This window comes from Propithecus coquereli, unplaced genomic scaffold, assembly GCF_000956105.1.
Source record: "Propithecus coquereli isolate 6110/MARCELLA unplaced genomic scaffold, Pcoq_1.0 Scaffold442, whole genome shotgun sequence".
NCBI lineage: Eukaryota > Metazoa > Chordata > Mammalia > Primates > Indriidae > Propithecus > Propithecus coquereli.
This window is the reverse complement of record NW_012150197.1, coordinates 1471184-1491848: the sequence shown is the minus strand read 5'-3', so window position 1 is coordinate 1491848 and position 20665 is coordinate 1471184. Positions and strand designations below refer to the sequence as shown.

The 20665-nt window shown below is 55.4% G+C and overlaps 2 protein-coding genes and 1 pseudogene across 2 annotated transcripts; 1 reads left to right on the top strand and 2 right to left on the bottom strand.

Annotated features, from left to right (window-relative positions):
• Positions 1 to 6526: 6526 nt before the first annotated feature.
• LOC105818523 lies at positions 6527 to 9380 on the bottom strand (annotated as a pseudogene).
• Positions 9381 to 9611: 231 nt separating this feature from the next.
• On the top strand, positions 9612 to 10957 carry RPS21 (ribosomal protein S21). Its single transcript, XM_012654605.1, has 6 exons — positions 9612 to 9698; positions 9835 to 9897; positions 10091 to 10154; positions 10331 to 10402; positions 10753 to 10808; positions 10896 to 10957. The coding sequence occupies exons 2-6, from the start codon at positions 9848 to 9850 to the stop codon at positions 10903 to 10905; spliced, it is 252 nt and encodes an 83-aa protein (XP_012510059.1). The 5' UTR covers positions 9612 to 9698; positions 9835 to 9847; the 3' UTR covers positions 10906 to 10957.
• A 147-nt stretch (positions 10958 to 11104) lies between these two features.
• On the bottom strand, positions 11105 to 19070 carry CABLES2 (Cdk5 and Abl enzyme substrate 2). The gene is made up of 10 exons (XM_012654552.1): positions 18997 to 19070; positions 18620 to 18691; positions 18413 to 18505; positions 17158 to 17235; positions 16341 to 16449; positions 15673 to 15838; positions 15200 to 15303; positions 14740 to 14846; positions 13810 to 14014; positions 11105 to 13558 (listed from the first exon to the last, which is right to left on the bottom strand). Exons 1-10 carry the CDS (start codon positions 19068 to 19070, stop codon positions 13418 to 13420), a joined length of 1149 nt encoding a protein of 382 aa, XP_012510006.1. The 3' UTR covers positions 11105 to 13417.
• Positions 19071 to 20665: the final 1595 nt, after the last annotated feature.

Here is a 20665-nt window from a genome sequence, read left to right as displayed (position 1 = left end):
GTGATGATGGTGATGATGGTGATGGTGGTGACAGTGATGATGGTGATGATCGTGGTGATGGTGATGATGGTGATGATGATGGTGGTGATGGTGATGGTGATGATGATGGTGAGTGCTGGTGTGCTGAGTGCCACCTGGGTGCCACATCTGTTCTGAACACTGGACATGTGTTAGGCTGTTGAATGCAGCCAACCCCAGCACTGCTGGGCGGCCCCGTGAAAACTGCCCCACTTCACAGCTGGAGGAAGAGGAAGTTATGTAATCTGTGCTGGGTCACACCGCTAAAGAGGCAGAGGGAGGGTGGAAACCCAGCCCGTAACCCTGATGTGATGTTGGCACTCGGGGGGCAGAGTGTGGGCAGGAGCAGGGTGTGCTCTGCGGGGGGCACTGAGTGGGATCGCCCTGCGGAGGCAGCTGCTGCTCTGAGACCCGGGAGCTGCTCAGGGATCCTGCAAAAAGGGCTCAGCCTGACTGTCTTGGAGTGCTGGGTCCTCCTGCCCCCCAACCCTCCTCTGCACCTGTCCTCTGGCCCTTGCCCATCCCAGAGGCCACAAAGGAGGCTCAGTAAGCAACTTCCTGCACGGGCGGGTGTGTGTAACCGACTGAGGGACGGGCTCAGCCCCTTCCCCAGCAGGCAGCAGGCAGCAGGCAGGTGAGCCCGCCCTGCTCCAGCGTGGCTCTCGTGCACGTCCTAGTGGCTGCTGTGGGAAGTGCAGCGGGGCTGGGGACATCTTCCCCCAGGCTCCTGCCGGATAAGCAGTGCCAGCCCCCTGCAGATCCCTGGAGGCCCTGCTGATGGGGAGACCCACCATGGCTTCCCCTTGTGGGGGGCACTCGCCTGTCTGTTTTGGGGTCTGGGATTTTGTACAGCAGGTTTTCTAAAAGAAGGGCTCATCCAGATTTCACGGGCCCCAGAAGTGTGGGTTACAGAGTTTTCCTCTGAAGAACTTGGCCTTGAAGACCCTATGCCAGGGAGAGCGGACTGCAATACTTTGTGTGTGTGTGTGCGCGCACGTGTGCTATAGTCTCTCCAAATAGCACCCGTGGTCTTTTAAAAAATATTGAGATATACTTGATGCACAATAAAACCCACTAATTTAAAGGACACACTTTGGTAAGTTCTGACTTTTGTCGGAAACCGTGAAACCGTCACCACCATCAGGATAATGCACATTCTGTCACTCCCTGAGTCCCCCGTGTGTCTCTTTGCAATCCCACCTGCCCACCCCTCCCCATCCCAGACAACCACTGATACGCTTTCTGTCAAAATCAATGCGTCTGCATTTTCTAGAGCTGTATATAAATGAAATCATACAGTGCTTAGTCCTTGCGGAGGAGTCTGGCCTCCCTCTTCCCGCATAATCATTCTGGGAGTCCCCACGTTGCTGCGCCCATCAGCCATTCCCGTCCGACACCGAGTGGTTTTCCATCGCAGGATGTACTGTAATTTATTTATTCATCTGCCTGGAGACAGACAGGTTGTCTCAATTTTTGGCATATACCTAAGAGTGGGATTGCTGGGCCATGCGGTAGGTAAACGCCTAACTTTTTAAGAAACTGCCCAGCTGTTTTCCAAAGTGGTTGTTCCAAAAGAATTCAAAACAGAGACTCAAACTTACACTTGCACGCTAATGTTCATAGCATCCGTATTCACAATAACCAAAAGGCAGGAACAACCCAAATGTTCACCAACAGACAAATGGATAAAGAAAATGTGGTATGTACACACACAGGAATATCATTCAGCCATGACAAGGAATGGAGTTCTGGCACCTGCTACAACACGGTGAATCTTGGAAGCACTGTGATAAATGAAATGAGCCAGGCACACAAGGACACGTATCGTATGATTCCACTTACGTGAAATATCTAGAATAGGCGGATTCATAGAGACAGAAAGTCTGTTAGAGGTTACTAGGGGCTGAGGGCAGGGGAAATGGGAGTTGTTGCCTAATGGTTACAGAGCTTCCGGTTGGTATGATGAGAAAATTGGAAATACACAACGACGATGGTTGCACAACATTGTGAATGTACCTAACGCCACTGAACTACACTCACGAATGGTTACGATGGCAAATTGTGTGTGTGCGTCACGACAAAAATAGGTTTAAAAAGTGAAACACATTTTAAGAATCACAAAAGCTGAAAGAATCAATCAGCAACTGACTATTACTGCAAGCAATGTTAGACGGGCCGCGCGTGGTGGCTTTTGGTTACCTACCTGTAAGCGGACTGGCTGGGTCATATGCTAATTCTGTGCTTAACCTTTTGAGGAACCACCAAAGTGTTTCGACGACAGCTGCACCGTTTTACACTCTCATCAGCAATGTGCGAGGCTTCCAACTTCTCCACTTCCTCACCAACAGGTACAATATTATTATTATTTTGAAATTGTCGTCATCCTTGCGGGTGTGAAATGGTATCTCATTATGGCTTTGAGTTGCATTTCCCTAGTGATTAAATGTTGAGCACCTTTTCATGTGCTTAGAGCCCATTCGTATATCTTTTTGGAGAAATGTCTATGAAAACACTTTGTCCAGTTTTTAAATTTGGTTGTCTTTCTTTTTGTTATTGAGCTGTAGGAGCTCTTTAGAAATTCTGAATATTAGACCCTCATCAGAGATACAATTTGCAAATATTTTCACCCATTCTGTGGGTTGTCTTTTCATTCTGTAGATAGTGCCTTTTGATGCACAAAAGTTTAAAGTTTTCATGAAGCCCAATTTATTTGTGTCTCTGGTGTCATACTTAAGAAATGTTGCTAACTCCAAGGTCATGCAGATTTGCCCCTATGTTTTCTTCTAAGAGTTTTATAGTTTTAGCTCTTCAATGTAAGTCTTTTGGCTGGGTGCGGTGGCTCATACATGTAATCCCAGCACGAGGTTGGAGGACCACTTGAGGTCAGGGGTTCAAGACCAGATTGATCAGGGGAGATCAATAGGGAGACCCTATTCTACTAAAAATAGAAAACATTATCTGGGAAACTAAAATAGAAAAATTTAGCTGGGCATTGTGGTGCACGCCTGTAGCCCCAGCTACTCGGGAGGCTGAGGCAGGAGGATCGCTTGAGCCCAAGAGTTTGAGGTTGCTGTGAGCTAGGCTGATGCCATGGCACTCTAGCCCAGGCAATAGAACGAGACTGTCTCAAAAGAAAAAAATTTCAGTCTTTGATCCATGTTGACTTTATGCTTCTATCTAGTGTAAGGTAAGAGTCCAATTGCATTCTTGTGTGTGTGGATATCTGGTTTTTGAGCACCATTTGTTAAAGAGACTGTTTTTCCCCACTAAGTGGTCTTGGCACCCTTGTCAAAAACCAATTGACCATATATGTGAGGGTTTATTCTGGAGTTTATTGAGCTTCTTGGATGTGTAGATTCATGTTTTTCATCAAGTTTGGGATGTTTTGGGCCATTATTCTTCAAATATTCTCTTTGCACTTTCCTCTGTCTTCTCCTTCTAGAACTTTCATAATGCATACGTTGACCTGTTTGGTGGTGTTCCACAGGTCCCTTAGGCTCTATTAATTTTTCTTCATTCTTGCTTCTTTCTGATCCTTGGACTGGATAATTTTGATTGTCCTGTCTTCAAGTTTGCTAAGATTTTCTTTTGCCTGCTCTAACCTTATGTCGAACCCATTTAATGAATTTTTCCTTTCAGTTATTGTATTTTTCAACTTCAGAATTTCTATTTGGCTCCTTTTATATTTTAATTTCTATGTATTGATATCTTTGTTTTCTTCATACATGATTTTCCTGGTTTCCTTTAGTTCTTTGTCTATGGTTTTCTTTAGCTCTTTGAGCATATTTAAGATAGTTTTATAAAGTCTTTGTCTAATGAGTCCAATGGCTGGGCTTTGTCAGTGACAATTTTTTTTTTTGAGACAGAGTCTTACTGTGTTGCCCAGGCTAGAGTGCCGTGGCGTCAGCCTAGCTCACAGCAACCTCAAACTCTTGGGCTCAAGCGATCCTCCTGCCTCAGCCTCCCAAGTAGCTGGGACTACAAGCATGCGCCACCATGCCCGGCTAATTTTTTCTATATATTTTTAGTTGTCCAATTAATTTCTTTTCTAATTTTAGTAGAGACAGGGTCTCGCTCTTGCTCAGGCTGGTCTCGAACTCCTGAGCTCAAACAATCCGCCCGCCTCGGCCTCCCAGAGTGCTAGGATTACAGGCGTGAGCCACTGCGCCCGGCCTGTCAGGGACAATTTTTGTCAATTTATTTTGTTCCTTAGAATGGGTCGTACTTTCCTGTTTATTTGTATGCTTTGGGATTTTTTTTGGTTGAAAATTGGAATTTGGGTATGATAATGTGGTTGCTCTGGTAACCAAATTTCTCTCCTTCCCTGGGTTTGCTGTTCTTGATTGTTGGAGGCTTATCTCATGTTTAGCCTGTGTCTTGACTGAGATTTCCTTGAACTCCAGGAGCTTAAAAACACATAGCTCTCTCCCAGTCATTGGCTCGCTCTGTGCTGGGGCACTCCATTAACATTTAACCATGCCTTTTATAATTCTGCCCCAGCTTTCACTTCCTGCTTGCACTGAATCTCTAGATCAGCTAGTAGTGGAAGCTTAGGATCTTGTTAGGTTTTTTCTGAGCATGCATCCCGTCCTGGACATGCACAGGGCTTTTTAAAATTCCCCAAATACACAAACGGTTTTAGATGCCATAATATCCCAAAGAAACTCTCTCCCTGGCTTTTCCTTCCAGGTCTTAGGTGGCCTATTGTAAGTCTCCATCCTAATCTTCCCCAGGCAGCTGTGGATTTTTTGACTTCCTTGCAAGTTTTTGAGCAATGCTCACTGCTTTTCTGCCCTGAATGCATTCTGAGTGAGGTGAAACAGAGAGGAGCACCCTCGTGTCAGTCCTTCAGGTAGCCCCTAGACAGGTTAGTACAAACACAGTAATTTGTGAATAAGGTTTGCTCTGCGCCCCTCAGAATCAGGGATCAGGGTTCCACACTGGAAGCACTAGCTATTGCCTCAAGAGTACTGCTAAATCAGGGAGTTGGTGGGGCAGGGACGAGTTAAAAAACCACAAATCTTTCCTGTCAGTTTAAATTGTCAAAAATAAATAAATAAAAAAATAAAGTTGTCTTTTTCTTGATTCAGCACTCATTTGATTGATTGCAGCAAATCTTTGTTTTCCAGAGTATTGACAGAATTAGTTTTTTTTTTTTTTGAGACAGAGTCTTGTTCTGTTGCCCGGGCTAGAGTGCCGTGGTGTCAGGCTACCTCATGGCAACCTCAAACTCCTGGGCTCAAGTGATCCTTCTGCCTCAGCGTCCCGAGTAGCAGGGACTACAGGCATGCGCCACCATGCCCGGCTAATTTTTTCTATATATTTTTAGTTGTCCAGATAATTTCTTTCTATTTTTAGTAGAGACGGGGTCTCGCTCTTACTCAGGCTGGTCTCGAACTCCTGAGCTCGAACAATCCGCCCGCCTCGGCCTCCCAGAGAGCTAGGATTACAGGCGTGAGCCACTGCGCCTGGCCCATAGTTTTGATGATTTCTTTTGGGAAAAAAAAAAACGTTTATGTGAAGGACAAGAGTCTGGAGATGCCTGCTCTGCCATTTTGCTGACATCACTCTACTTTCATTTTCTGAAAGATATTTTCACTGGGTATAGAATTCCAGGTTGAGAACTTTGTTCTTTCAGCATTTTCAAGATGTTTTACCACTGTCTTCTCACTTGCCTTGTTTTCAATAAAAAAATCTCTTGTCATTCTTATCTTTCTTTGTTCCTCTCTATGTAACCTGTGTTTTTTCCTTGGGTACTTTTATGATTTTTTATTTATCACTGGTTTTAAGCAATTTTATTATGTATCTTGGTGTACTTTTCTTCACGTCTCTCATCTTTAAGTTTGTTGAGTTTCTTGGATTTGTGGGCTTTTTTTTGTTTGAGACGGAGTCTCACCTGTCACCCTTGGTAGAGTGCAGCAGTGTCATCATAACTCATTGCAACCTCAGACTCCAGGGCTCAAGCAATCCTCTTGCCTCAGCCTCCCAAGTAGCTGGGACTACAGGCATGCGCCTCCGTGCCCAGCTAATTTTTCTAATTTTAGTAGAGACGGGGTCTCGCTCTTGCTCAGGCTGGTCACGAACTCCTGAGCTCAAGCGATTCTCCTGCCTTGGCCTCCCAGAGTCCTAGGATTACAGGTGCGAGCCACAGCACCTGGCAGGAATTTGTGGGTTTTTAGTTTTTATCAAATTTGAGAAAATTCTGGCCATTATTTCTTCATATACATTTTTTCTGTTAACCCCTCCTCTTTTGGGATTCCAAGTACATGTGTATCAGGCCGCTTGGATTGTCGCACAGCTCACTGATGCTCTTCTAACTAATCTTTTCTTTTTGTTTCATTTTAGATGGTTTCTTCTGCCACGTCTTTAAGTTCACTCATCTTTTCTTCTGCAAGGTATAATCTGCCTTTAATCCTATGCAGTGTTATTTTTTTCATATTAGATATCGTAGTTTTCATATCTATTAGTTTTAAGAGTTCAACTTTTTACTGAACGTCATAAAAGAGGCTTAGTCAAAAAGACCAAAGCCCATGTCATCACCAGACTCCTTAGATTCTTCTTTCTTTGCCCCCGCTTTCTTCTCCTCAGCTGGGGCAGCAGTGGCAGACGGGGAAGAACGTCCTGCTGGTGCAGCACCGGACGCTGGAGCAGGTCCACCAGTTCCACACCGTGGATGAGGCTCCTGACAGTGACATTGGCCGGGGCCTTTGCCAACAAGCCAGGCCAGAAAGGTTCAACATTTACACTGGCTGCTTTAATGAGGGCATTGATCTCATCCTCTGTGACAGTCACTTCATTGTCATGCAGGATGAGGGCTGAGTAGGGGGAGGTAAGCTAGGAGACAGAGGCCAACGTACGGGCTTGCTGGGCTGGTGGCTGCTGGGTGTGGTGCTCATTGCTGAAGGAAGTGAGGGCCTCACCCCAACATGGCCTTAGCTTCCCTGGAAAGACTGAACACCTTGGTGGCGGTTGAGGAAACTAATCTAGTATTTTGATTAGGGTCTTTTAATTTTTATTTTATAGTGAGGGTCTCACTCTGTTGATCATAGTTCACTGCAGCTTTGAACTCCTGGGTTCAAGTGATCCTCTGCCTCAGCCTCCTACATAGCTGGGACTACAGGCATGTCTAACCATGCATGGCTAATTTAAAAAAAGAAATTTTTTTTTGTAGAGATAGGGTCTTGCAATATTGCCCAGGCTGGTCTCGAACTCCTGGCCTCAAGTAAGCCTCCCACCTCAGCCTCCCAAAGTGCTGGGATTACAGGTGTGAGCCACCTCGCCCAGCCAGGATCTTTTTTTAACAATAACTTCCACTTCTGTTTAAACATGTGAAATATTTTATATTATATAGAAGCTGTTGTAACATCCTCATCTAATTCTAACATCTGCGTCAGTTCTGGATCAATTTCCATTGATTGCCTTTCCATTTCATTCCGGGTCATGTTTTCCTGCTTCTTTGTATGCCTAGTAATCTTTGATCAGATGCCAGACAATGTGAATTTTACCTTGTTGGGTGTTTGACATTATTATATTCCTACCAATATTCTTGAGGCTTTTTCTGGGATGCAGTTAGGTTACTTGGAAACGGTTTGATCTTTTCAGTTTTTGCTTTTATGGTTTGTTAGGTGGGACCAGGACAGCATTTAGGGTGGGGATAATTATTCCTCATTACTGAGGCAGGACCTTTCTGAGTACTCCATTCAATGCCTTATAAATTGTGTTTTTCCAGTCTCATTGATGGGAACAGGTACTATTTCCAGTCCTGTGTGAGCACTGGATAATATTTTAGGATGGTTCTTTCTCCAGCCTTGGACAGCTCTGCAGAGCCGTCTGCTGCTCTCTCCTTTCTGATACTCTGGTACTCCATCTGCCTGTATCTCTGGCCTTTCACCTACAGAGAATCTCTTGACGTCTCAGGTCTTATTGGGCCAACCACACACACAGGCAGGCAGGCCAGCTGTGCACATCTCTAACCACAAACATAGACAAGTCACCTCTGTACACATGCTGGGGACTCTGGAAAGAGCACCCATCTCAGGGCCTGTGTGAATACCAAGCGACCTTCCTGAAGGACAGTGGCCTCAGTGTCCTCACTTTTGATGCCTGCTTGCTGGAGTCCAGTGGAAGCAATGGCAGACACACTGCTCACACGAACGCCTGGTTTCCAGGCATGACGGACTTGCAGTCTCAGCCCTAACCAGGTCCAGACTCTCCCAGTCTTAACGAGGTTTGCCATGACTTGGGGTGCTGTGTGGCTAGGAGAGGGTCCCTTGGTGCATTCACTCAGTTCTGTGCCTTGTGTGCCTACTGTGTGCAGTGCCCCATGATGAGAAACTCCAGCTCCAGCCCCAGGGAGCTCCCGGGCCACTGGGGAGATCACCTCCGGTAACCGGTTCCACAGAGGAACGTCTAATGAGAGGATAGGCGTGTGAAAAAAATTAGTTTTCAGACAACCCTTGGCAGTACAAGCTGACACAGATTTGGGTCAGGGAGGTGACGTGGAGCCGAGACTGAGCAGGGCTGGCCAGGCAGAGGGGCAGGGCAGGCACCAGCTGCGTTCCGGAGGCTCCTGTGGCTTAGCCGTGGGCAGCCCCTATGGCAGGAGCAGGCTGTATATGGCCCTTAGCCTGTGCTCGTGGGGCCTCCTGTCTCACGTGGGAGACGAAGTCCCCAGTGGACGTTTTAGCTGAGGGACTGCACGCTCCCGTGAATGTGTGGAGGGGGCCGCTCCGGATGTTAGCTCCACAGTCTGGGAATTTTCTGTTTTTCCATTAATGGATCCTTAGCACTAGGAAGGAGCCCGGCATGAGCACTTCTCGGTCGACACTGCTCTGTGGAGGCACAAAGTGGGGGAAACTGGGCGGGGTGGGGTGAAGAGGGGTCACTGGGGAGGCGATGAGATGGGGCGGGGCAAGGGCCGCGGGGTTTGGCCTCAGTTGTGTCACTGGGCCAAGCCCCTTCCCTGCTCAGGCCTCCGTTTCCGAGGTTTGGCTTCTACATCCCCGGGCCAGGCCCCCTGTCCAGAGAGGACCAGGACGCAGGCCCTGCTGCGCGCCCTTGCTTGGAGCTTCCGGCCGGCGACGAGGTTCAGGCTGCTAGCAAGGCCTCCCTCGGGACCCACGGGCTGTCTCCACTGTTCTCGCTGCCAACGAACTCCCTCGCGCGCCCACCTTCGCGTCACGCCGCGGATTTCCCAGGAGTAAGTGGCCCCTGTGACAAACGAGGACCACAAGCTTTTCGGAAAGGCTGCCTGTTTACCCTGGGGTCCGACCGGTGAAAGACGGGCCCAGGGCGCTCGGGGGCTTTTCTCTGACTCCCAGCGGGGCTGGTGCCCACGAGCTCGCCCGTCGGGCCGGGGGCATTGCGGCAGCAGGCGACAGAGAGCGGCCCCCGCTGCCTACTCGAGACCTCCGGGCGCTGGTGCCGCCAAGCGCGTCCCAAGAGCAGGCTGAGCCCGGACGCCGCGCCGGCTGCCCGGCCTCTGACCCAGGACCGGCCGACGGAAGTTCAAGCGGAAGCGGAAACGCGTCAGGCCGGCGGCCGGCGGGGACGCACCGCGCAGACTCGCTGCGGCCGCGTGACCCGGAAGCACTCGTTTCGGCCCCGCCCCGCCCGCCGATATTTCTTCCCGGGGCCAGGCTACTTCCTTTCTCCGCTCGCGTGCGTCGTGGTGGCAGCAGGTGGGCTGTGCGGCGCGGGCTCCGGCTCGGGGCTGGCCGGGAACCGGGCGAGGGCGGCGCGGGGGCCGGGCGGGCTCGCGCGGGGAGCGGGGGCGCGGGCCCTGCCACCCTCACGCGCCGCGTGGTGATTCCTTAGGCGCGGCTTTGACATGCAGAACGACGCCGGCGAGTTCGTGGACCTGTACGTGCCGCGGAAATGGTGAGCGCCCCACCCATGCGCACCCACCGCGCTCTCCCGCCCCGCAGACCCCCGGTCCCCTCTCCCGGCCCCCAGGTCCCCTCTGCCTGCCCCACCCCCCCAGGTGCCCTCTCCCTCCTCCACCCCCCTGCCCCTCGCCTCCCCTACTCCCCCAGATCCCCTCTCCACCCGCTCACTGGGCCCCCTTTCTCAGCTCCGCCAGCAACCGCATCATCGGTGCCAAGGACCACGCGTCCATCCAGATGAACGTCGCTGAGGTGAGGCGGGACCCCAGACCGCGGGAAGGCGTGTGGGTGCCCGTGACAGGAAGGTCTGTGCCCCTGGGGAGGGACCACGGGGGAGGGTGGAAGGTGCAGGTATGGGCTGGCTTTTCAGGTTGGTGGGAGAGCTAAAGTGACTTAGGGAGCGGCTTCATGAACTCTTTTCTTTGTAGGTCGACAAGGTTACAGGCAGGTTTAACGGCCAGTTCAAAACCTACGCCATCTGCGGGGCCATTCGCAGGATGGTGAGTGTTCCCCGGGCTTTGCTTGTCCCATGGCCCCGCACCTGGGAGCATTGCGGACTTGGGCCTGGGCGTCTGAGCGTGTGACGGTGCCTTCCTCCCTTTCCTGGGCCTGCGTGTATTTGTTGGCAGAGTAGATTGGAGCCGTGTGGACCGGAGCGGCTGCCTGCCTCTTCTTGGGGGCAGGAGAGGGGTGCTCAGGGAGCCAGGAAAAAACCGACCTGGGAGCCACCTTCCCTGTACACGCAGGCTTGAGGCTGTGACTGGGAGAGTCTGCCCTCCATCGTGCAGTGCGGCGCACCTGCCGTCCCAGGCGGCAGCCAGAATATTCAGTGTGCTTTTTTCTTTCAAAGGGTGAGTCAGATGATTCCATTCTCCGATTGGCCAAGGCTGACGGCATCGTTTCAAAGTAAGAGCAGGTGGGGGGGTCTCATGTTTGGGCAGAGTGGGACTTCTACAGAGACGTGGTTTTAATGTCCTTTCCTCCTCGTTCTAGGAATTTCTGACTGGAGAGAATCGGGGATCTGGAAAATGTGTCATGAATAAATAGTGAAAACCCACTTGTGCCAGTTCGTTCTGTGCCCGTAGATGTACTCGTTTGGCCTCTGTTGGGAATAGGGCTGAGGCTTTGCTGTGACTGGGTGGCAGGGATGGGGCAGTGTCCAGTTAGATGAAAGGAGACAAGTTATAAAGTATGTTGCAAAATCAAGGTTTACTTTAAAGCACAAATACATTATCCATTTAAAAACATCCATGACAAACATTCTGAGGTCGGATGTTCACTTCACACATTTACATCCATGACTGCCACCAGGTGCTGAGGAAGCGGCACCAGGTTTGGTTTCATTTGGTCATAGCCCAGCTGAACACCTTTGCCACAGCTCCGACCCTGCCCTTGTTCTAGAGGGTGACAAGCTCAGGCTTTGTTGCAGTAATTCTCGAATACCGCACAGGGGCAGCTTGTGGCATTATTAAGGACATAACTGCAGGGGAGGGCTTCGAACAGACTGGTAAAATGACTTAATCTCACTACATAAACATACAAACTTAAATTACTGTGCTTATTGGCCACTTTCTTGCTATTGTCTTTCTAGAAAGTCCCATGGAGATATGCCCCTTGAAGGTAGGTTGTAAACCTGAATATTTTCGGAGTTAGTCTCTTACGGTGTTCGCGCCATGCCGGTGCCCTCCAGGTGGTATCTTGGTGGCAGGAGAGGTTGCTTTTCAGAGGAGAGTTGCCTGGGGCTTAGGCCCAGCGTTCCACGTGGTATAGCAGCTGCCCAGTCTGTCCTTTCCTCCCGGGTGCACGCTCGGTTTAAGGGGATCATCCTTGGCCTGAGGATGGGCTGCTTATTAGAAGAGAGACCGTCCCCATCCTGCAGTCTTCCCCTCAAGCCACCCATCCCTTGTACACTACTCGTTCTCAGGGTCCCAGTGAGTGGCTACAGCAATGGAAGAGGGCTGGGTGGGCACAGGCCTGCAGGAGCCAGTGGGCAGGCAGCTGTCTGGCACCTCTGCTGGGATCTATCTGGTGGAGCTGCTGGTGGCCTGAGATCTGCGGGCGCAGAACTGGCATCTCCTTTCTGCAGAAGCACCAGTCCATGTGGACAGAGTGTGATGTATTAATGGGGTCCAGGTGGGGGTCATCCCGTAGTCCCCCCGCCCAGTGACAGGCAGGTTGATAAGATAGCAGTGGGAAAGACAGCCTGGCGGCCCAGCCAGAATGGCCACTTTTGAGACCAGCTGACCTATGAACAAGAACTCAATGGTCCTTGGTTATTCAGAGCTGTTGACGGGGCAGCTGGGTGGAGAACTGGACTGTGCAAAACTCACTGTGCAAGGACCTGCGACAAACCTGGCAAGCTGCAGAGGGCCCTGCTGAGCTGTAGGCACAGACCCGCACCGCGGTGACGACCGCTGCTTGGGGTCTGCTTGGCTCAATGGGCTGCCCCGGCTGAGCTGGTCGAGACAGCGTCCACTTCCTGCCTAGGAAGAAAGGCCCCGACACTGACCATTCAAGGGTGTGGGGGTGAGTGGTCGGGGGCCTCCCGCTGGAGGGTCAAGTGTTTTTTCAAGTCAACTTCAGACCTCCTTTGACCAGTTGTTGTTAACCTTAAAAAAAAGGCCCTCAAAACCAAATCCCAAATTATAATAAATACGTTATTTTTCTCCATCACAATATTGCTTAGGAAAATCAAGAGTCTAGAGCCAGCAATCAGCAGTGGTCCTGAAGGCCCAGAGTGTCATAGGTAATGGGTTTCCTGGCACAGGTGAGGGTCGGCTGAGCCCTGTCGGTGTACCACACAGGGCATCGGGATTTCACAGTGACTCGATGCTTCAACTGAGGTCCAAGAGTCCAAAAATGAGATCAGAACAAGTCAGGAGCCTGCTCTTGTTAGCCTAACCTGACGCCAAAAGCTCTACCTGCCGACGGGCAAGGCAGGCGGAGAAAGCTCTGCAGTAGCTTTGCTTGGGGTGGCAGGGCCAGCGCTGTGTCGCTGTCGGGGAATCCACAGTGCCGCGTCTCCACGTGTGAACAACCAAAATACCCACGACAAATGCTTCAGTAAGGTAAACAGCAACTTCAGTGTGTTCAGTGAGGTCTGGAAACCCAGACCTCCACCCTGGTGCTAGTGCAGGGGCTGCGAAGGTTTGCAGAAGGCCAGGTGGAGACAGAAATCCTGCAAAGTCGGGTTGTAAACCGGAGGCCCTGGTGCCAGACTGGTCTCGGGTATACGGAAAAAGAGGAACAGTGACAAAACTCCACATTTAGTTCATGTAAAAATCCGGGAATATTCTGAGAAATGCCCTCGGAGGCGTGTTGCACTTTGGAATGAAAGTAGCGACCCTTTCCAAGGAAACAGTGCAAAGAAACGAGCCGTGCCGGCCAGAGGTCAGGCACGTCCCTGCTGGGCGGGTGCAGAAAAGGCCGGTGACACTTGGGGGCTTCAGTGCCCGGGTCACCTCTGGGGCCAGCAGATGCGCCCTCACGGACGGCAGCCCCCCGCTGGGCCCGGGCTAGGACTGCTGGGTGAGGCGCCGGTAATGAGGTAACACTTGGTTCTCGGGAAGGTACAGAGCAAGTTCCAAAGCCACGAGCACCGTGAACTCGAACCCAATCAGGTCTCGCCTGTTGAATCGAAATCTTTCTTCTAACTTCTGCATGTGAGAGAGAAAGGTTAAACAGGAGGGGTCCCTTCCCTCTTCGGCGTTGCCCTCTAAGTCAGTGGGTTCTGGGCGTGGATGCCCGGCCAGGCCTGACAGCGGGCAGTAGCCCGGACAGATGTTACCAGACGAGCAGATGGCACCCCTCTGGCCCGTGCCTTGCCCCTCGAGGCCCTTGCGGCTGGGCTGAGAGGTGCCCCGTGGCAGCCTGGCTGGGCGGCATGGCCAGAGCAGACTGTACTCACGTCAATGAGCTGCTTCACTTCGTTCCTGCGGAGGTCGCTGCTGATCTTGGCGGCCAGCAGCACGCAGGCCCCGGCGCACAGCTTGCGGTTCTGCTTGTGCAGCTTCCCCTGCAGGACCAGCTTCTCGAAGTACACGTAGGCCATCGACACCGTCACGGGCTCCAGGCTGCACTCCTCAGAGAGGTTCCGCATCTCCCGCTTTAAACTGCGGGTGGAGACGGGAGCCAAGTCCTCGTGGGACAAGGCTCTGGCTGGGGCAGAGCAGCAGCGACCGTCCCACGGCCTGGGCAATGTGCCTTTGGGCAATTAGAAAAGGTGCCCTGCCCTGAACAGCCTAGCGCCAGGGCACACGGCTTCGTGGGCACGGAGCAGGCGGGGTCTCAGCCTCCACCTGCTTGCGCCAGTGTGGGTGGGTGGCCCACACTGTCCTCACGGATGGAACCACAGAGGACACACCCCGCTCGAGGGTCGTGGGGGTGGGGTAGTAAGGTGGGACGGACCTCTGACAAGGGGTGGTTTTAGGAAGAGACCTAAGGGAGGAGGGGGAATGGTGGGGGCCACACGAGGAAAGGCAGGTCCCCGGGCACTGGGATGTGGGCACAGGGCGGGCCCCAGGCTCAGGGCAGCTCCGCCACGTCCTCACAGCGGGGCCCATGTGGGGATCATGGCAGGGAGCACACGGGGTGGGGGGGCATTTGTGGGCCACACAAAGAGCTGTGGCATCGACTCTGAGCAAAGCGGCACAGGCTAGGAGGGCCTGAGCACAAGAGGGACGTGCTGGACTAGAATTTTAAAAAGATCCTGGGCTGCTCCGAGGGTCTGCAGAGGTGAGGCCAGGCGGGTGGGGAGGTGAGGTGGGGGCGAGGAGGTGGGGTGCAGGGGCGGCTGCGGGTGAGGGGCTGGGAGCACGGCCGGCCCTGCCTTCCTCACCTCCTGATTTTGCTCAGCGTCAGTTTGATGTGCGGGAACTTCTCTCTGAAGGTCTCATTCATGTCTTTCTTGAGGTCTGAGGGCTTCACGTATTCTATCACCGTGGTCTGCAACAAAGACGCGAGCAGGGTAGGCAGCCTCTTGCCAGCCCCGGGGCCGCCTGTGGACCCACCGCCGGGGCGGATTTCGCGTGACCTGGGTTTGCAAATGTGAATTCGGAGCAGCTTCAGAGGCACCCGAGCCTCTGTGAGGAGAAAATGGTCCCAGAACTGTGTGACCCCAGTCAGGGGAGACCTGGCTCCAAGCACCGAGGGCGGGAGGGCCTGGGCTGACCCGGGGCGTGGCCGGCACCGCTAGCCTGCCCTGCTATGGCCCGTGGCTGCTGGTGTCTGGGCTTCCAGGTGCTGGGGACACGTGTCCACAGCCCACGAGCGCACGGGCCCTGGTGCAGGGCGCTCACCATGTACGACGCGAAGATGAGGACCCGCTTGTGCTTGCCGCAGGGCCACTGTGGGTCGTCCAGGAGGTCGGGGTTGTACTCCGGGGTGTCCCCCACGTCGCTCCCTGTAAGAAGAGGCAGCCCCTGACCCACCGGTGCCTCCAGTGGAGCTTCTATCCACCCTGAGGGGAGGCGGGCGGACAAGGGGACTTCCTGGGGTCTGGGAGGGCCCCCGGCCATGGCTGCCTCCCTCCCAAGGGCCCAGGGCTTGGGGTGAAGGAAGGGTGTCCTGAGGGGCAGGGGCCCTCCCTGGAGCCACCTTTGGATGGCTCCTCTCCACACCTGGCTCAGGGGAAGCCCAGGGCCCCGATTCTGTCTGGGGCTGCTCCCCTCTGAGAGGCTGCCCTCTGACCCTGCCCCAGGTCTGTCTGCCCTGAGGCTGCAGCTGCCGGCCACGCAGCCGTCCCTGTGCTGCGGTCAAGGCATGCGGCTACCTAGCTCTGTGCCAGCTGGCGCCGACTTGGCGGGGACAGGTTTGTGTCTTGAGCCTGGCAGAGCCCGGGGCACGCTGGGCCGAGGTGGGGGCAGTGGGCCGTGGCCGTCGCTCTTGTGTGCAACCAGGGCGTTGGTAGGGTACAGGAACTTTGCGTAAGACACGACCTGGAGAGGCAAGTGTGCTGGGGCTCAGTCCTGTTTCCCAAGACCGAGGTCGAGGTGAGCCCCACCTGCCCTGCCGCCCCACTGCGGGAAGGCACAGACACAAACGCACTGGGCCCTGCGTGAAAAATGAACATGCACAACTCAGGCAAGGCCACTGAGGCAGCCCTCGAGCTTGACGCTGTCACTCACGTAACAAGAACATTCCAGAACACCACCTTTACCACGCTTTGTCTGGGCTCTGCAGCACCAAAGGTTCTCCCTGCCTCTGAAGACCCCTGATTTCAGAGCCCTGAACAGACGGGGGTGGGGTGCCGGAGCTGCCGGCCGTGGCCACGTGCAGCTCACACTGGGCTTGTTCTCGGTGCAGCTGTGAGGGCAGCGGCACCAGGTTTGAGGGCCGCGCTCACAGGGCCACCGGGCCTGACCACCCACCCTCGGGCTTCGCATCCGAGACGCTCGACTCCACGTGTGCCTGTGGGCGCCAGCGGCCGCGGACACTTGCCTTGCCATCCGCTCCCAGCTCAACGCCTTCCAACTCAAAGACCATCTCGGGAGAAACGGAAGTGCCGCCGGACGGGTGCCGCTGCTTCTGGACGTCCACCCTCAGGTCGCTGCAATGCACGGGAGGCGGGCTCAGCCCCGCTGCTGGCGGGCAGGAGCTCAGCCCCAGGCCGCCGCGCTGGGCTCAGGCTGCAGCCACTCAGCCTGCCTGTCCCTCGGCACAGAGCGCTCGCGACAGCAGCCTCCATACGTCCCCTCGCGGGAAGAGAAGCAGCACTGATGTGACCGGAAGACGCACACCAGTGAGCACCTTTGTCAGGGGCATCCTTGAGTCCCCTCCGTGGTGACGGATGCCACCTGCCAAAACACCCTGGGTGGTGGCAGCACCTCCCTTCACTTCACCCCGAGCTTGCGTACCAGGACCGGACGACCCTGCACCCTGCGGTCACACACCTCAGCGGCTCAGCTCAGACCCCAGGACCTGGTTGTGGCCCTCACGAGTCAGGGTTCTCTGTCACCATTTTATGCCAGGGCCACACACAGTGCTGTCCCCACCCAACAGCCATGTCCTTCTTCCCGAATCACGCACAACCGCCTGGGCTGGCCGTAGGGACGCGCGGCTGTGTCCACGAGGAGATGGACGTCCCAGGCAAGCTATGTATAGACAGCCTGAACAGAAGCCATGGCCCCCGCAGGACAGCGAGGACCCAAGCGGCCATTCCGAGTTCCTGAGGAGCTCCGGCGGACGCTGATGCGCTGGGCGAGGCGTGTGTGCCCGTGCGAGGCAGGGCGGCTTGGGGCGCCCTGGGACCACTCACCTGATCCGCAGGCCCTCTCCGTAGGGCAGGACCGAGAAGGCCGCACACAGTGATCGCTTGGCGCAGATGAGCACGATCCTGTGGAGGGGGGCAGGGTCAGGGTGGGGCCGGGGAGCCACGGGCAGTGTTGTTTCCAGGGCCGTGGGCGTTTTCAAAGGAAAATTCCTTCCTGCCTAAACTCAGGTGACAGGAAATCGTCTGAGCTGTCTGAGGGGACAGTAGGTCTGGCCACCTCGGCTCCCGGGCTGGAGTCCCTGCAGGTGTAAGAAAGGCGCCTCCCCCGGGTGCTGCACGTGCATGGAGGCCTGAGGTCAGGATCTCGGGTCACCCTGGAGAGGCCGGGCTTCACCAAAGGCAGAGGGGTGGGACGGTGATGCCGAGGTCTGCCCAGAGCCGGTCCTCGGTGGTCCTGGAAGGGGGCGCCCAGGCCACAGAAAGTGCCCAGGTCCACGTGCAGAGCGAAGCTGGCCTGGGAGGCCTCCTCACGTGGTGCCAGAACAGCCCGGACCTGGGCCTGGAGCACGGCGGGACCAGTTTCCCCCGGATGCCGGCTCTGCCCTGCCCTAACCCCCGTGGTCTCAGGGAGGACAACGGCGTGAAAACCTTCCCACCCCTCTGGCGGCCCAGCATTCAAGTCTGCCTGGGAGCTGCGTGAGGCTGTCACGCTGCAGCGTCGCGCTGTGTACAGGACTGGGAGGAAGGGGCCGTCTAGACCCATGGTCACCTCCGGGGTGGGTGCCGGGCAGGCAGACTCCAGAGGGAAGGGGTGCTCTCTGGGACCCCTGAGCTGGCAGTGCGGGGCAAGGGGACAGGAGCATCCCCAGTGCAGCCGCACAGCCTCCCAGGGTGAGTCGGGTGCCAGCTGCCGTTCTGGTACCCACTTTGGTTTCTAGTCCGACCTCCCCTCTGTGTTCCCAAATAAAACCCAGCCCCGCTCCCCGGACGCATCTCACAGCTAAACCCGATTCCGTGCTTCCAGTTCTCCTTCGCGCAGCACTCCTCCTGGAGGCTGCCGTCCGCAGGTGGTTCCTCACCGCCTGGGATCCGGAGGGTGGGCTCGCCGTGGACAGGCCAGGGACCCGCGGAGCTCAGTCACACGAGGAAGGTGTGATGGGGGAGGGTCTGTGGCTAAAGGGGCCTGGGGCACCGGGCAGGGGGGGGCCTGTGAACTGGGGGAAGCTGATGTGGCTGACCAGGGCAGGACCGGCCCTACTCTGACCGGCTCAGGGGCCGCAGCCCGGGGCTGTCCCGGCACCTGCTGTTCTTGGTGTCGTACTGCCGCATGTTCTTGATGAAGTGCGTCTTCTTCAGGCCTTTGTGTCTTGGGGATCCAGAGGTGTGTTTGGTTCTGCACGGTAAAAAAATAGGTCATTCTGTCCCCCCCAGGACCGGCTCTCAGCCCCACAAGGGTCAGCGGCAGCCCAAGCAGGGCCTCGGAGCGTGGGGCGGGCAGGGCGCATACCTCTGTACTGAGGCGCATCCCACCGCATCTTCCAGAAACTCGAGGGAGCAGCGCTGGGATGTGACTCGCCTCCTGCAGGGACGACACCAACGCCTTAGGACAGCTGTGGTGCCACCGACCTTGGGCAGCGCCTCCACGGCCCGACCCAGCGCTGCTGGCTGTGCAGGGAGGGCTGCTTTCCAGCCGCGCCGCGCGCCGACGGGCCAAGAGGCCTCCAGAGACTGCGCTGAAGACTGAGGCGTGAGGAGGTGGCGCCCTGCCCATCTTGGCTTCCCGCCTGTTTCGGAGGCACCGCCCTCCTCTCAGGGACCAGCGGCCCTGCAGGGCAGGCTGCTCAGGACATGCCATGCCAACCGTCCCTGCCCACTGAGGGGTACCTGGCCCCAAGAAACACCCTGCTGGGTCCAATGGGCCCATCGGCACCCAGCCTGGCCCACGCTGGTGCACCCATCCCTCGCCAGTGCAGGCCCCAGGGCGCCGCGGCCCAGACAGGGGCACGTGTGCACGGTGCAAGCCCCTCGCTGACAGGCCACCGGCCCGCTGCCCTCTGTCCCTCCGTGAGCCACAAGCCGCCCACCTCAGGGCCTTCCCAGAGGCTGTTCCTTGGTGCGGCACATTCTTCTCCAGCTCTTCCAGAGGCCGCCTTCTTCTGGGTTTTAGGTTTCAGCCCACACGCTGCCCCGTCAGGAAGGCTGCCCGGACCCTCGCTATCCTGTGACCACGTGGCCTGCTCGAGGCACTGGTCACTCATGCAAGGAGGTGTCCTTGCCTCACTGTCCCTCGCTGTCTGCCTCCCCTTCCAGAGCACTGGCCCTCACGGGACCGCTCCCGGCTGTGTCCCTGGAGCCTCACGCTCCTGCCTGGACCTCCCAGGCCCTCTGCACAAGCAGCAGGTTGAGCTGGACATTTGCTGCCTCAAGGACGGCACAGCTGACCTCCCTGAAGACGCCCTCAGGGCACCGCACCCAGCTCTCCCCATACACCCGCGGGACCAGCCCGAGGCCTCACTCACGCAGAGACTCAAAGTGGTCCAGCGATTCTCAAGGCCGCTCAGCTGTGAAGGTAAAGCTGGGACTTGAACTCAGGTCTGTCTGGGACTCTAAAGCTTTGCTCTTTTCCGTGTACCAGGAGCCCTGAATGTACGTGCTTGGGCACCCAGGCCGTCCCCAAAATGCCGCTTATGAGAGACGGTTAAACGCCAGTTCGTGCAACGTTGCAGGTTTAGGAAAACCACCCCAATGACAATGACGACGATGATGATGACGATGATGGTGATGATGATGGTGGTGATGGTGACAGTGACGATGGTGATGACGGTGGTGACGATGATGGTTGTGTGACCGTGATGATGATGGTGATGATGATGGTGGTAGCTGAGGTGACTCACTTCCGTGAAGCACGTGCTTACTGCTGGACATGCCCCTTGTGTGTTCTGTGCCCTACTTTGCTCAAACTTCCTACCACCTGGCGAGGCAGAGAGCACTGCAGGGTCCACTTCATGGTTAAGGAAGCTCCCTGGGGGCCCTGGTGCCAGCCCCAGATATGCCCAAGACAAAGGGATGAAAGGGATGAGGTGAATGAGAGGGCAAAGACCCTTCCAGGAACTTGGGAAAGAAAGTTCCGGGCAGGTAGAGTGGACCAGGAAGTTCTGGAGGAGATGCCAACATGGAATTCAGAGACGTGGCTTCGTAAACGCCGTTTCTGTCTCTGGGCTGTGTGACCCAGGGCAGCTCCTGGCACTCCCTGAGCCTCCCTGGCACGACGGGGTAATGCCGGGGCCGCCGTGGGGCGGTTTATCAGCTGAAGCAACGCGGACCCTTGCTCGGCACGGGGCAGGGGCGTGCTGCGCGCCCCGTCTGCCAGTGGCCATTTTATCAAACCCAGGTTCCTGGGAAAGGGAGGGGAGAGTTCACTGTTGAGGGGCCCCTTTTCGGAGCCTGCCAGGTGCCAGGCCAGCACCTTCCTGGCAGCATCTCGTGGGCCTTGCCCCCAGCAGGACCCCTGGTTTACACGGGAGGCCACCTCCCTGGCGGAGCCAGCCTGGAG

Excerpts from the sequence above, each read along its gene's own strand:
- RPS21 (XM_012654605.1), top strand. The coding sequence starts at position 9,848 with ATGCAGAACGACGCCGGCGAGTTCGTGGACCTGTACGTGCCGCGGAAA. Across the intron at positions 9,898-10,090 it reads CTGTACGTGCCGCGGAAATG|CTCCGCCAGCAACCGCATCA; the intron begins GTGAGCGCCCCA and ends CCCCTTTCTCAG. Across the intron at positions 10,155-10,330 it reads TCCAGATGAACGTCGCTGAG|GTCGACAAGGTTACAGGCAG; the intron begins GTGAGGCGGGAC and ends TTTTCTTTGTAG.
- CABLES2 (XM_012654552.1), bottom strand. The coding sequence starts at position 19,070 with ATGGGTGCACCAGCGTGGGCCAGGCTGGGTGCCGATGGGCCCATTGGA. Across the intron at positions 17,236-18,412 it reads TACGACACCAAGAACAGCAG|GATCGTGCTCATCTGCGCCA; the intron begins GTGCCGGGACAG and ends CCCCCTCCACAG. Across the intron at positions 15,304-15,672 it reads GCCAGCTGGCACAGAGCTAG|GGAGCGACGTGGGGGACACC; the intron begins GTAGCCGCATGC and ends CTCTTCTTACAG.